Raw genomic sequence first — 13,634 nt, 5'->3', positions numbered from 1 at the left:
GTTTCGTTCTGTACACATCATCGTGTGGGCGAATAAGTGTCGGTTAGAATCCCGAGAATCGTAAAAAAATTACAAGTTCATATGTGAAAACACATACGTTCGACAGGATGGCGTAACGTCGCTCGGCTATACTTTGCGAGAATACTGAAACTCATGAGAAATTACGTGCACGTAATTGTTCGATTGCGTTGATAATAGCTGAATTGTAGTGGAAGAGGATTACTATGTACAAATGGTCTACGAACATGTCCTAGTTCCTTGAACCGGAAGGGTCGGATATCTGTTAATATTACCTGGGTTTGAGTACGTTCATCCAGATAATTCAATCTCTTCCTCTGTAAACACTGTAAAACAAATACCGATAATTCCTGTCTTTCAATCGCAACATATATCCATAAAATGTTTGAATATTTTATTCGCCAGGTTTATATCTAATATCTGATGTGTTTCCGAGTATCGAATAGCGTGTGTTGTAGTGAGAACTGCAATAGGAAACATGCACATTCATTAAAAATTTAATGAAATCGTACCGAGTTTGTCATGGGGAACAACTTTGATTTCGTAATTATTTTCAAACCACAGCCCTTCTATCTATAAAGCGCATTCTCCCAGCTTTCGTTTGAGCTGCGAAAAATGAAAAAATTTCAACGGGAAAGCATTGAAATATTAATTTTTCAAACGCAAATAAAATGCTAAGCTATTGTGGCGCCATGTGGTGATTGATCTACTCCTATACCTCGTCTGTGTTGAGACGATGTAGTTCTGATCTAGGCTAAAGACCAGAGATTTGAGACTTTCACGGCCCGGTATTATACAGTTATGTCTGTTGAGGCTTTCGGGTGTAAGCCGTGTCCTAAAGGAAGAAATTTTCCAACGTTTCGCAAGCATTGCAGCTGGCTTCATCAGGGGCTTAGAAGACAGACTGCTACTCTGTAATGCTATCTGTAATGCTTGCGAAACGTTGGGAAATTTCTTCCCTTAGGACTTCCTTAGAAAGCCTCAATAGATATAACTGTAGGCTAAAGATGATATAGGTTCTGATCCAGGCTAAAGGTGATGTAGGGTCTGATCCAGGCTAAAGGTGATGTAGGGTCTGATCCAGGCTAAAAATTAAACTAGGGGGCAGCACTGTACCGAGACACCGAAACCCCGGGCGTGAACACTCTCATATCCTCTCTGTAAAAAGTACGAGTACGCAAGTTTCGCGCTTGGAGACAAGCCGTGGACATAGAATATTCAATAGAGGCGAAACTCCTGTTCTTCAAAAATCAATTTCTTGTGCGTATGCGCCCGTAAGTAGTGTATTGTGAATGTAACTTCAGAATTTTGCATATTTAAAAATATAAAAGCCGTTTTTCGAGAGAACGGTTCATTTGCGAATTACGGTTCCTTTGAGACATTTGTTCCTCGTTACGAGTACTACATTATGCAATGCAAAGAAGTTTGACCTTGAAAATCAAGGTCGATCTATTTACAAATCATCATCAATCCAGAGGTGTAGGATCCACTTATTTTTCTATACACCCTGTAGATTAATATTTTCTGAAAAAATATTTGATCGTTAGGAATAAGAGAAAAGTATTTCAAATAAAATTCTCACTATTTTCAGAATCTTTCAAATAGTACACTATTTTGAAAACTTTTTCTAACAAATAGAATAGTTCGTTTTGAAAAGTGCACGTACGTTTACGACACAAGTTTCGCCTCTGGTGTAGATTTACACCGTGGTCGAGAGACAGCTGCTCCGATCGAAGGACATGAATAGGAGGGCGGAAGGGAGAGAAGGAGAAAGAGAAAAATACGAGGCCGAAGCAAAGGGAGAACACCATAAACATACAAGATCGGATTGGTTCTGCTTTCTCCTTTGTCCGCCGGACGGAAACATGTTATAACACGGTCAGACAGCTATTAAAATCGGCGTTCTAATCAGCTCGCGTTGCCCTTTTATCTCGTTGTTTGGTTCGCGCGTACTTACACCGTGTCCGATCGGGACCGTATCGTGGCGATCGGAATTTTGGCGCCCGTACACCGACGCGACATCAGTGACAGCCTAAATGGTTATGTTAACGCGGCGTATACCTCGTAGTACGCGTTTCTTCGCACGCGTACACGTATTTTGACGAGCTCGTCCCGTCTCTCTCTCTCTATCTCTCTCTCTCTATCGAATTGTGCTCGGATTCGCGGTCACGGTGCTCGTTTTCCCCATCGCCAGTAACCTGCAGCCAAGGTTATATCTTGTGCGTCTTTCGGGGGCTGTATTGTCAAAATCAGCTGCCATTGATATAGCGTGTTACTCCGCCAGCTCTCGCTCCTCGTTTTTTCTCCCGCTTTTTTCCGCGGTGTTTTTCACTAAATCGTCGCCCGTTTGCCGACGAAATTTCATTCAGCGTCCACGGTTTGTCTTATCCGACGCATTTACACGGCCGTACGCGTCGTCTTCCCCCCTTCCTCTGAAACGAGCGGTACATTTTATTACAGTCTTTTTTTCAATCGTTTTGTGATACGCAAATCGTAATATAGATTTAAGCGCGATGGTCAATCCGCACGGCTTCTGTAAACAATATTGTCTCTATTTAACTTATCTTTTATTAAACGAATAGAAGTAATTGATTATTTATTCGTAGTATAATTATATGCGATTGTTTGTGTTTCACTCCAAAATATTTTCTCTTACTACAGAGAATAAATAAAGGTGCGAATATACTAGCGACTCGTGACATTTTTTGCGATAGACACTAGCAGAAGCGTGTACGCTTGTTTGCAAATAATACTATTGTATTGTTTTGCCCTCTGAGAGCAATTGTCCTGAGTCGCTCTCTCAAAAAATGTCAGAATTTACTTGTTAGTGTATTTACACCTTGATATTATAGTTCACGTAGCTTGCTATCTGATATACCTGAAATGATTTCTTTCATATTTTCACTCATATGTTTGTGAGATATGTTGCAGAACCTTGGTGGTTGTTGTCGAGTTGTACGTCTGTACAATAGGAGGCCCAGAGAGTGGTGGTTAAAGACTATCGTTGTTCAGGATCTGGGAGCGATATAAACAGAGTAGAAGTGAGGGTTCAGTGCGATAGCAGTAAATGCAGTGGTTGAAGGAGAGATGGACCCATCAATGTTTGTTGCATACACTCCTCAAACAAACGGCGTTCCACTGGAGTCCAAGCTTGCTACCTACATGGTAGTGTACACCCATCAGCAATTTATTTGAGGAGAGTCAAACCTTAGTAAAAGTTTTCCATTGTCTAACTAGATCTAGCATTAAATATATTTTTCAATGAACATCGTGTATATACGTTTATACAAACTGTTAGGGAAATAGTATGTAATAGTACAATACGCTTTTATTTATGAATTTGCCTCCTTTATAACTTTGCTGTTTTCTCACTACTCTTAAGAACCATGCATACACATGTTTATAGTCTTCTCATTATTTGTGCTTTTCAATAGAATCGTCAAAGTCCAGGGGTAACTCTAAGTACCACCGCCGTTACAAAACATTTGTCGAACCTTTCTCTGGATTCACAGAAAAAAGTAACTGCCAGTCCAGAATTTGTACCAGGAAGGGGGCTCACTAGTAGCAACAGCAGTTCCCCTAATCTTTTTAATAATTCTTACCATTCTCAAGAGAATGTGGGCGGTACTACTTACTTTTACCTTGGGAATGTTGCGACCGATGCTGTTGGAGCCGATGAAGGAACCGAGACTGTAAGGAATGAGAACAAAAATTCACATATCTTTTATTTCAATCTTCGATCGTGTTCAACGATGTTAAGGGCGATTTCTGTCGGCAGATTGGTACCGTAGGAGCGGGTCAGATAGGATTCATCTATCCAGGCACACCAGCGCATCTTCAACCTGTAAAACCAGCAAAAACTCCATCGTCTAATAGCTCGTCTGCTCCCTCGACTCCACCGCCCCAAGCAGCCCCTAGTTTCTTTATCAGCGAGAGCTTACGGATGGACATTCTCCAAAAGAATGCGTTAACGTTAGCACAACCCGACATAGTACGATTCCCCGACTTGCCAGACGAGGTAGACAGCTACCATGAATTGTGCCCGTTAGAACAGATTCATAAACCTGCCTCGACGATGCTCGGATACCAAACTTCAACGTACAAAGCTACCAGCATCAAAAGTGGTACACGATACTGTTTACGTCGTATACATGGTGAGCGTCTTCAGCTATCCGCGTAAACCGATCGAACGAAATCTGACTAAGTGGTAGCGAAAGTAAGCATTTCATTTGTTGTTAGATTTCAGACTTGCCAACACGAAGTGCATGGTGCTGGTAGATATGTGGAAACGATTATCGCACACCAATTTGGTGCAATTGAGAGAAGTCTTTACTACCAAGGCCTTCGGCGACCATTGTTTGTATATATACCTTAGCCCTGCAAAGACACACTGTTTTTTCGCACTGCGGATCGTCACAGTGAGATCTTTCGAAAAATTCTGTTAGAAGTTTCCCTGTAGCTCGTTACCACAAGATTTAACGCTAGGTGTACGGTTCTGTTATTTTTAATGTACGATTATTGAGATCGAATTTGTTTCTTTGAATGTAAAAATTTGGACATTCTTGTAATTTTGATAAAGTAATGTAAAACAGTCACTTTTAGCGCTCCGTAAACCTAGCGTTAATTGAAATGCAGTCCAAAAAGTATAAAGAAAATTTTGCTGGGATCTGAGAGAACTCAGTGTCCCATTGCAGGGTTAAAAAGCACGTTAGATGGACCTTTATAAAGCATTTTTGTCATTTCAGCCATGGTATTCGTTTACGACTACCATCCCGGCTCCGAGACGCTGTTAAACAAACATTTCTCAGCGACCGAATTAAACGGTTACACGGACCCGTTCTCCTCGGATCCAAACGCTCCTCGACCATATAGTCATACGAAAAACACGATTCTCAGACAGCAACATAGTAGTATGTTACCCGAAAGTGTGATCTGGAGTTACATTATCCAACTGACTGCCGCGCTGCGTGTTATACATGCTGCTGGTTTGTACAATGATAAAAATATTGATTTTTTGATTCATCAAATACAGCGTTTTACAAGCATGTTTTTAATTCACATTTATAAATTCTTAAATATTACTGTATATTTTTATCCGTATGCAATGTATTAACATTCAGTTAATTCTCCAACCATGGAAATTCTGTTTGCAGGTTTGGCATACAGATGTTTGGATCCCACGAAAGTGTTGCTCACGTCGCGGACAAGACTTCGTCTAAGTTGCGTTGCTATACCAGACGTAGTCACATTCGATGGGAACGCGGCAAATCCACTCTCACTTATTCCACATTATCAGCAAGAGGATTTAATCGCCCTAGGGAAGCTGGTGTTGGCTTTAGCGTGTCGTAGCCTCCTTGCCGTCCATCGCGACAACATGCAAGCCTCCCTCGAGCTCGTCGCACGTTCCTACTCCACGGATCTTCGAAATCTCATTCTGTTCGTATACGTGCACAGTATTGTTATGAAACCTTCTTTCGGGATGATAGCATTTTTATAAATATTTTTCATTCGGTCAGAATCATCGTCCGCAATAAGCTCTTTTCAGAAGATGTCACTACTACCGCTATAGCTTTCATCCGATTTAGAATATTTTCAAAAGTTGCCTTATAATCCGAGTGTCTAGCTGAAGGGACAACTTTTTATGCGTTACATTTTTCTATAAAATTATTTCGAGGAAGCCCGGATGTAAAAATATGGTTTTGATTCACAGTATGGTTTCCTTTTATCCATACAGAAATGAAAATCTGTTGCTTCAGGTATCTACTTTCCAATCAAGCACGAAGAAGCGTGACGGATCTCATGCCAATGATAGGAGCCCGATTTTATACGCAGCTGGACGCGGCTCTGCTGCGATCCGACGTGCTCGAAAATGAGCTGGCCAAGGAGCTTGAGAACGGCCGGTTATTTAAATTACTTGTAAAGCTGGCCACCATCAACGAAAGACCAGAGCTTAACATGGAACCCACATGGGCAGAGACGGGCGACCGGTACATGCTCAAATTGTTCAGGGACTATGTGTTCCATCAGGTACTGGCTGATGGAAGACCGTGGTTGGACATGGCACATGTCGTATTTTGTTTAAATAAGTTGGATTCAGGGTCTCAGGACAAGGTATGCTTCCTTCGAAATTATCTTTCCCTTCTTAAGCACGTATTTATTTTATGAATGAGGAAATTCTTTACGAAACAATTTCTTTTTACATTTATTACTAAGTGTGTATGTATATCTGACTTTGTTGTCTGATGTTGTAGATATGTTTAATGTCACGAGACGAACAAAGTGTATTAGTAGTAAGTTACGCCGAGTTGCGGCAATGCTTGGAAACCTCGTTTGGAGAGCTGGTACAATCTACAAAGGACTCTGTCTAGGTCTGCGTCGCATCCTTTTCAATTCGTTTTTCGTCATGCCGACCAGACAGTACATACTCCGAACCATAAATGTGATATCACCACTTAGCGGTACTATCATTTTAAACTTTATCAAGACATAGAAGAGTGAGAGATGTGGTCCGGGACTTGAGTTCGGTGATAAGTATATATATATATATATATACATATATATATATGTATATATATATTAAAAAAACGGAGAAAAACCATGAAGAAAAAATAAAATAGTAGGTGATCCAGTGTGCGAGCATGTTTCGAATCATTAGATAAACATGCGAAACGCATTCTGGTAACTGCCATTCGAATGTAACATATGTGTGCAAGGTGATCATATGTTGTGATGATTGTGAATCGGGAACGAAAAAATAAAAGAAGATGATGCGGTCGAATTTCTGCTGCGGACGCTATTACGGTACTACACAAGAGACAACAGAGTAAGGAGAAAACAAAATTGTACACAACTTAATAATGCAATGGATTCTTAAGAGGTCTTAAGAAGAACACCTAAAACACAGTCGGTGTATAGAATAGATCTTAGTTTTTAGGATACAGCTGGTAAGCATTAATTTTGAAATAAATGTTTATTTTTGAAAGCAATCTTAATCGACGCTGTACTTATTCAAAACGGAAACGTTCCATCAACAATCCTCGGTGTACACCCATGAATTCGTAACACTGTTCTTCCTTCTATAGTTTTCTTTTATTAAATCTTGTACTTGATCTGTTCCAGTATATCCAGTTACCGATCTGTAGATTCGGTTCTTGAACTGTCCTATCTACATTCCCTGCTGCTCTCCACCTCTCTTCAACTGCTGTCCGCAATCAGTCAAACTTGATCTCATTTCCTTCGCACAATTGCACGACCACATCACGGTCTTTTGCACACACACACGCACTCCCTCGTACACATGGTCGTCGCTAACATTTCTGCCACACAACCGCAATCACAGGACGTTTACGTAAATCCGTACAACCAATATTCAAACCATTCCATTCCTTTATTTATTATCTTTTTTAAAGTCTACGGTCTATGGCTGAGGATTTTTTAGAAGATCCTTCAACAGCAGATATATCTCCGATCACGTAGATTTCGTTCGATATTAATAAAGATGATTTTTAAGCATCTTTTTGGTACAGCGTAATTATTGAAAATTCTATTAACACTTGGATGGTGGAACCCGGGTACATTTTGACCATTTTAATCGAAAGCTGTGCAATCGGGTGCAATAAGAAGACCAGTAGTGTCAGATAAGATATCGTTAGAAATGTTTTAAAAAACCGACGAGCAACACCGAGAGTGAATAGAATAGAAAAATGTCCACTGTCCAATAAAGTTACTTCCGTATCGAGTTCCAAGCCATATGTCAGTCTTAAGGGAGTATTCCCATTGACAGGCAAACACATGATCGTATATACCGAGGCACGATATCCGTCACGTTCTTAATGCCCCGTATCGACGCCCATGCATCTATCCTACGTGCGTTCTACCGGATCGAATAAGTGTTTAACATAATATATATGTATACACGTGCGGCTCTCGAACCGTCCAGTCGAAATAAAAGGCATATCAGACATCTGTTTCTATCCAAGACACACGTCGACCGACCGCTGGCAGTTCTCCGCCTAATTGTCTTAATGCCGACGTGATTTACTCCCCCGCGCTATGTCACTTCTGACAATCACTCCCCGGGCACGTATCAACCGTGTACACGTACCATGATCGCGTGTAAGTCTTCATTTTATTCGACATCAACCCGCTAACCCAGAGACGTCAAGCGAACGATATTTTCAATTTTCGTTACTGATCAAAACGTATTTCTTGCGTATCGATAAGCAGACGATTTTTAGAGATTTTTAAGCCGGAACTCGTTCTTCTGCGCGACCCTTAACTTTTGAGTTACCTGATTTTTGGAGAAAAAATTGAGCATCACGGTGAAAAATTAGTTTTTGAAACGCAATATTGGTGCTGGACAGTGACACAGCAATGTATGATAGTAATAAATCTCGCATAGAATTACTTTGGTCACAGGAAAAATTCATTTTGCATAATAGAGTAACGTGTGTCTTGGATAGATACAAAATCTAAAATGGTCGTTTCAGATGCTAAGGGAAAGATTGTCTTCCCTAAAATGTGGTAGCCTTCACCTGGACAGATTACAACACACCGCTGTCGCCGCTGGTTGATAGCCTAAACAAACGGGCATAGTCCGAGCGCAATCGAAAATTCTCGGGGCACGACTGTAACAGGATCGCGAGATCCTGTTTGCTTTAAATCCAGTTCAGCCGGTCGTGAAGAAACATCGAACGCCGCGCGGTGCAGCGAACCTTTGCGCAAGCGATTTTTCATTGGATCGTCCCACGATCGTGGAACAGGATTCCGCGACGGAAGGTCGCGCAAAACGGCTCTGAAACGTTTAGTCACATTTTGCCATAATCGTTGAACTACAAGAGACATCGTCGATAAACTAGAGCTAGAAAATTACGCTTAATGCGGTATGCATTGTACTTCTAAAATAACTTTTAAAATGAAATCCGAAAAATTCTTAGCCAGTAGACCTCCAAAAGACTTGAAAAAATTATGAAATAATTGCTGGCTGGTAGGGCAAGGGACCCAATTACTGTTTCTATATTAACACTTTGAACGCCCAACTAGAAACCCCAAAAATTCCATAAAATCGAAGTAAGGTACATGATGAAACAAAAATTGCAAAAAATTAAATGTATGATACTGAGTAATCCTCCAACTTTCTTGCATGTTTCAGATCCTAATCAAGTTTAGTACAATGAATATGTCAACGCAAAAATTCATTTTAAAACCTGCACAAATAATTCCGTCACCCACATATGGGTGACGCGGCTACGAACGTGTTAATTACATAATGAACATTAAAAAATTGATATATCTCATATATATTAACTGATTTTATTGAAGAAAATGTAATATCTCTTTTGTAATATTCGTTATGCTTCAAAAGTGAGTATAATTAATGTAGGCACTGTAATTGGTACCCCCACAGTAAATGGGTCCCTTGCCCTGGTCGCTGGGTATGGGAAGGTTGACTTTTTGGCTATGTGTCACTGGTCGGGACCATTGTGGGCCATTGAGGGTCGTGGTCCGCGCCAGAAAGAGACCGGTACGCGTATCCCCGGAGCGAGAAACCACTTCTAGCAGGCAATTAAGGGAACCAGCGAATGTATATGACCCGAGCTCCGTGGAGGAAGAAGGTCTAGCTTCTTCTATGCGTTCCGAGAAAAACGGGCTACCAGTGAAACGTGCCCGCGCAATATATGGCGTAGAATGTATATGGCCAGCGAGCCACCTCGTTAATCTGGTCGGGGCCTCCTCCTTTACCTCCGTCGGCCACATTCGGGATGTCGTGGTATTCGCTGGCAAAAAATGTTTACTAGTATACACTTATCGGGAATGTGGACCGAATCGAAGCGACCCGCCGTCAACGCCGGTGTTCGTTAACGGAATTTCGTCGTAACGGTTATCTCGACTCTGGCCAACGCTGCCTGACTCAAGGTAATGACCCCCCTAATGAAAAAGACGGTCCTCGGAGAGTCAGTTTCATCGGGGACGACTACTGTGTTTATATTTTTGTCACTTTTTCTTTCATAAGGTCGCGAGACACCGCAAAACGTTCGGGAGAAGGGGAAGCTATCTCATCGTGGTCCCCATTGGCTGATGATTCGCGCGACGAAGCGGCAGGGCCGGGAACGCGACGCTACGGAGGGAAAATAGGAGCAACGCGCGGCAGAGTGGACTTCTTTCGACGAATAGACTGTAGTTTATGCTTTGGAACCGTCCTATTGTAAAATAATGTTCTACGGAGAGTTCCAAAACAGCAGAGCTAGTAGAGACTGTGGACGAAGATGCACTTTTCCCCCCATAACGTCACGAAACGACCAGATGCAGTTATCATTGGCGTTACAAAGTGCTAGGGTCGCGAATGCGACGTTATGGAGGGAAAATAGGAGTAACACAGAACTCGGGGCGGCCCTCTCTTGGACAGTAGATTATACCGCGAAGGATACAGCAATTTGCATGAGTATTTCGATCTCGCCGGGTATCTAAGATGAGAGACACTGCGAGTAGCCAGGCCGAGTTAAAATGCTGATGGTGGGAGGTAGGGGAGTACTCGATACAGAGAGACATCTCCATCGGTGTGATGGATGTTTGGCGTGTGTTTGTGGCGGGGTGAACAATACAGTTCCTCCCCTCCCCCCTCCGTCGTCGTACAACCATGTTTTGCATCCGATTCGTTTGAATCGATATTCCAGCATACTCGGAGTCGGAGTTTAATCGCCGCGTTACGGTGATTAATTGTCCGTTAGATACGGGGAAGACAAGTTGTCGGGTAATGTATGTGGGCCGTGGCGAATTTACGTAGCCATGGTGGTAATGCAGTCCCCGTAGGAGGCGCGAGGTATATTACACCGCGTTATAGTCTTTAAGATAACACGACGGAATTTCCGCGCCGTGTACTCGGCCGGATTTTTCGAAAACACTGCCGAGGGTAGCTTGGGCAAAGCTATGGGTAGGAAAGCCGGATAGCAAAGACTATGGGTACTGCAATGGGGTAGCATAACAGCCACGCACTTGAACGTTCCCTCGTTTAAATCCCGTTTTGGCCGCATGCCCTGATCAGCATTCGCGAACCGCTCGTCGTTTCCATTCTGTAACTATTGAATCATATTTTCCCCACGGATGTATTCAGGTACAATTGCTATAATATTTCTCAATGAACGGTATTGTTACCCAGATTGGCGATCAAGCGCACAATGTAACACCGCTTGATACCGGTTCCATTAGATAAATTGAGAACCGCGTTCTTTGCATTCCCGACTTGCAAAATATTTAGCGACGCTTCCCCGCGTCGACGGTTAATCCCTCCAGTCGATAATATTCCGTTGCCCTTTTCGCGCGCATTGATCCACGGTTTACTTTAAAATTAACTGTGTCGACCCTTGTCCCTTTGCAGGACACTCGTACGTGTCAAATAATTAGTTTGAAAATTCACCGGGTCGTAGGGACTTCAATAGTTCGCTTTAATCGTGTTTAATCCTCGTCGATCCTCGATCTTGGCTTTATTCATGATTACGTATCGTCATGGGGCCACGTTGTCCAACCTGGCCAATAAACAGTGCGCTCTCCGTTCCGTATTTGTCGCCGACGGAACAAAGGCCGGGTTCACTATCATTCATTATTACCTGCGTTTTCTATTATTTATCGAGGCGAGGGGGTGCAAAGCAAATGGAGCATCCCGGCGGGCGAAGAATGTGAAATATTAAATTCTTCGAGAGTTCAGCCCCGGCTGGGGCACAGACCTGATTCCTTTGGGACCCCCGATACTTGGATTTCGAAACGCCTGGTCAGCAGGCGAAACGAGCAAGAGGTTCTATTGAATCCCTCGACCCAAATCCACTAATTACAGCTCAGTAGGCAACAGGCCGCTTTTCACTAGCGAGGAACATATTTTGCGGTCTCTACAGCAGATGGTAACAACATAATAACGCGGTAAACAGGCCCATAAACGGAAGATTTAGTGCTCCGTTCGAGTGACGAGAACGGAAATAGGTTCAATACTTTTTGCGCGGAGCCGGGAAATTATTTTCTGCGATACTGTTGTTATAACAAGCTGTAAAACCGAGGTATTCAATTGTTAACTGATGCTTCGTTTGTCAGGGTGGTCAGGATTTTGCAATATAAATTAATGATTAGAGAGAACAAATTCACCTTTTTTGCAGACTGAATTCGTCCTTTTACTGTATTTATTATGTACGTATTTATGCTGTATTTATTATTGTTTAGTAGAGGGTAACTCTTCCATGGAGATCCAAGATTCCAGCATGGAATCTGGACTTGTTAACCGAACAGTTTCTCTACGAATACCGTGGATGCCTGTATGGACTCGGGTAAGAGAGAATGATAGCGATCTGCAGCGATCTATGCAATAATTATATAATTATAATCCGATTTACGTTGCTACTGGTATTGATGTAATTTTGATATTCCAGGTAGATAAACAGGGAACTCGGAAACCAAGAGAATATTTGTAAGCTACAACATAATTGAAGCTGCACTTTTCTATTCTTATTTATATATGAATGCCAAATTGTTTAATTAACGTTCCGAATGTTTGGTTTCAGGAGATTGGCTGAAATTTCTGTTAAAAAGTACAAGAATATGTAATGCTGCCGTGAAATCAATTTTATACTTGGGTGCATACAGTGTTGGGTAAGATACAATTTCAAACAGTAAACGATTCATTTTATTTGAAAGAACGCGTATCAATTAAAACATAAATGTTCGTTTGGAAAGTATAAAATTAATGTTTCCAAAAGTTTCTCACAACCAAAGAACACTTACACCGTGGAAGACATTTTCAAAATTTCGCGTTCCACTAAAAACATTCTTGTACGAACTCTGTGTGAGGTATAACATTACAAACGAAGTATCGACTATTATGTTTTCTCAAAATTTCGTTTCCCACTCGGAATATTATTTCACTGAAACGGTATCGCGGCAGATATCGTAAACGGCGTTCGAGATATTTTTCCTGGCAAAATTTCATCTCGTTGTGTTCACACCAGGATAATTTTTGTAGGGGTCAGAAATTGTTTTTTTTTGGTCTTGCTCTCTTAAGCGGTGAACCCGGTGTAAACGGAGATGTTTTTAACAGTAGGTTTACGGAGCACTAAAAATGACTATTTCACATTACTTTATAAAAATAACATGAATGTATCGATCAAAGTTTGTAGCCATTTTTAAATAATATATACCCAAAGAAATCAATTCGTTAAATAATTGCTCATAGATGCATTTTTACAATCTCAATATTCGCAATTTAAAAATATTAGAATCCGTCATTTTTACGGGTCCCGTAAATCTAGTGTTAAGAATTTATTGTAACTAGTGGGACGGAAGAATCTTTTCGAAATTTTTAAGGCTATTTTACCACACTATTGAAGTAACCAAAAATCTTTGTTTTTTCTAGTCAGACGGATCTGTACGCCCTTAAGGGGTTAGCCTGATGCGAGTCGTCAAAAATGAAGAAACATTCGAGAGTGTATTGTAAGCAACGGGTTGAAAGTTTCGGGCAATTCTAGCAAGCTATTGAACCGAGAAAAAACATTTTCTTTTCGAAATTTTAAGGCTATTTTACCACATTATAGAAGTAACCAAAAATCTTTGTTTTTTCTAGTCAGACGGATCTGTACGCC

The 13,634-nt window shown here is 41.5% G+C and overlaps 1 protein-coding gene across 1 annotated transcript; it reads left to right on the top strand.

The window, feature by feature from the left end:
• The first annotated feature begins 1,700 nt into the window (after positions 1–1,700).
• On the top strand, positions 1,701–7,010 carry Pan3 (Poly(A) specific ribonuclease subunit PAN3). Its single transcript, XM_076793158.1, has 9 exons — positions 1,701–1,896; positions 2,950–3,183; positions 3,453–3,710; positions 3,797–4,172; positions 4,258–4,374; positions 4,764–5,003; positions 5,172–5,454; positions 5,775–6,129; positions 6,270–7,010. The coding sequence occupies exons 2-9, from the start codon at positions 3,106–3,108 to the stop codon at positions 6,384–6,386; spliced, it is 1,824 nt and encodes a 607-aa protein (XP_076649273.1). The 5' UTR covers positions 1,701–1,896; positions 2,950–3,105; the 3' UTR covers positions 6,387–7,010.
• Positions 7,011–13,634: the final 6,624 nt, after the last annotated feature.

The sequence above is a fragment of the Halictus rubicundus genome, chromosome 9 (assembly GCF_050948215.1).
Source record: "Halictus rubicundus isolate RS-2024b chromosome 9, iyHalRubi1_principal, whole genome shotgun sequence".
NCBI classification, from domain to species: Eukaryota; Metazoa; Arthropoda; class Insecta; order Hymenoptera; family Halictidae; genus Halictus; species Halictus rubicundus.
Note: the sequence above shows the minus strand (reverse complement) of the source record. Positions and strands in the feature narration are given on the sequence as shown.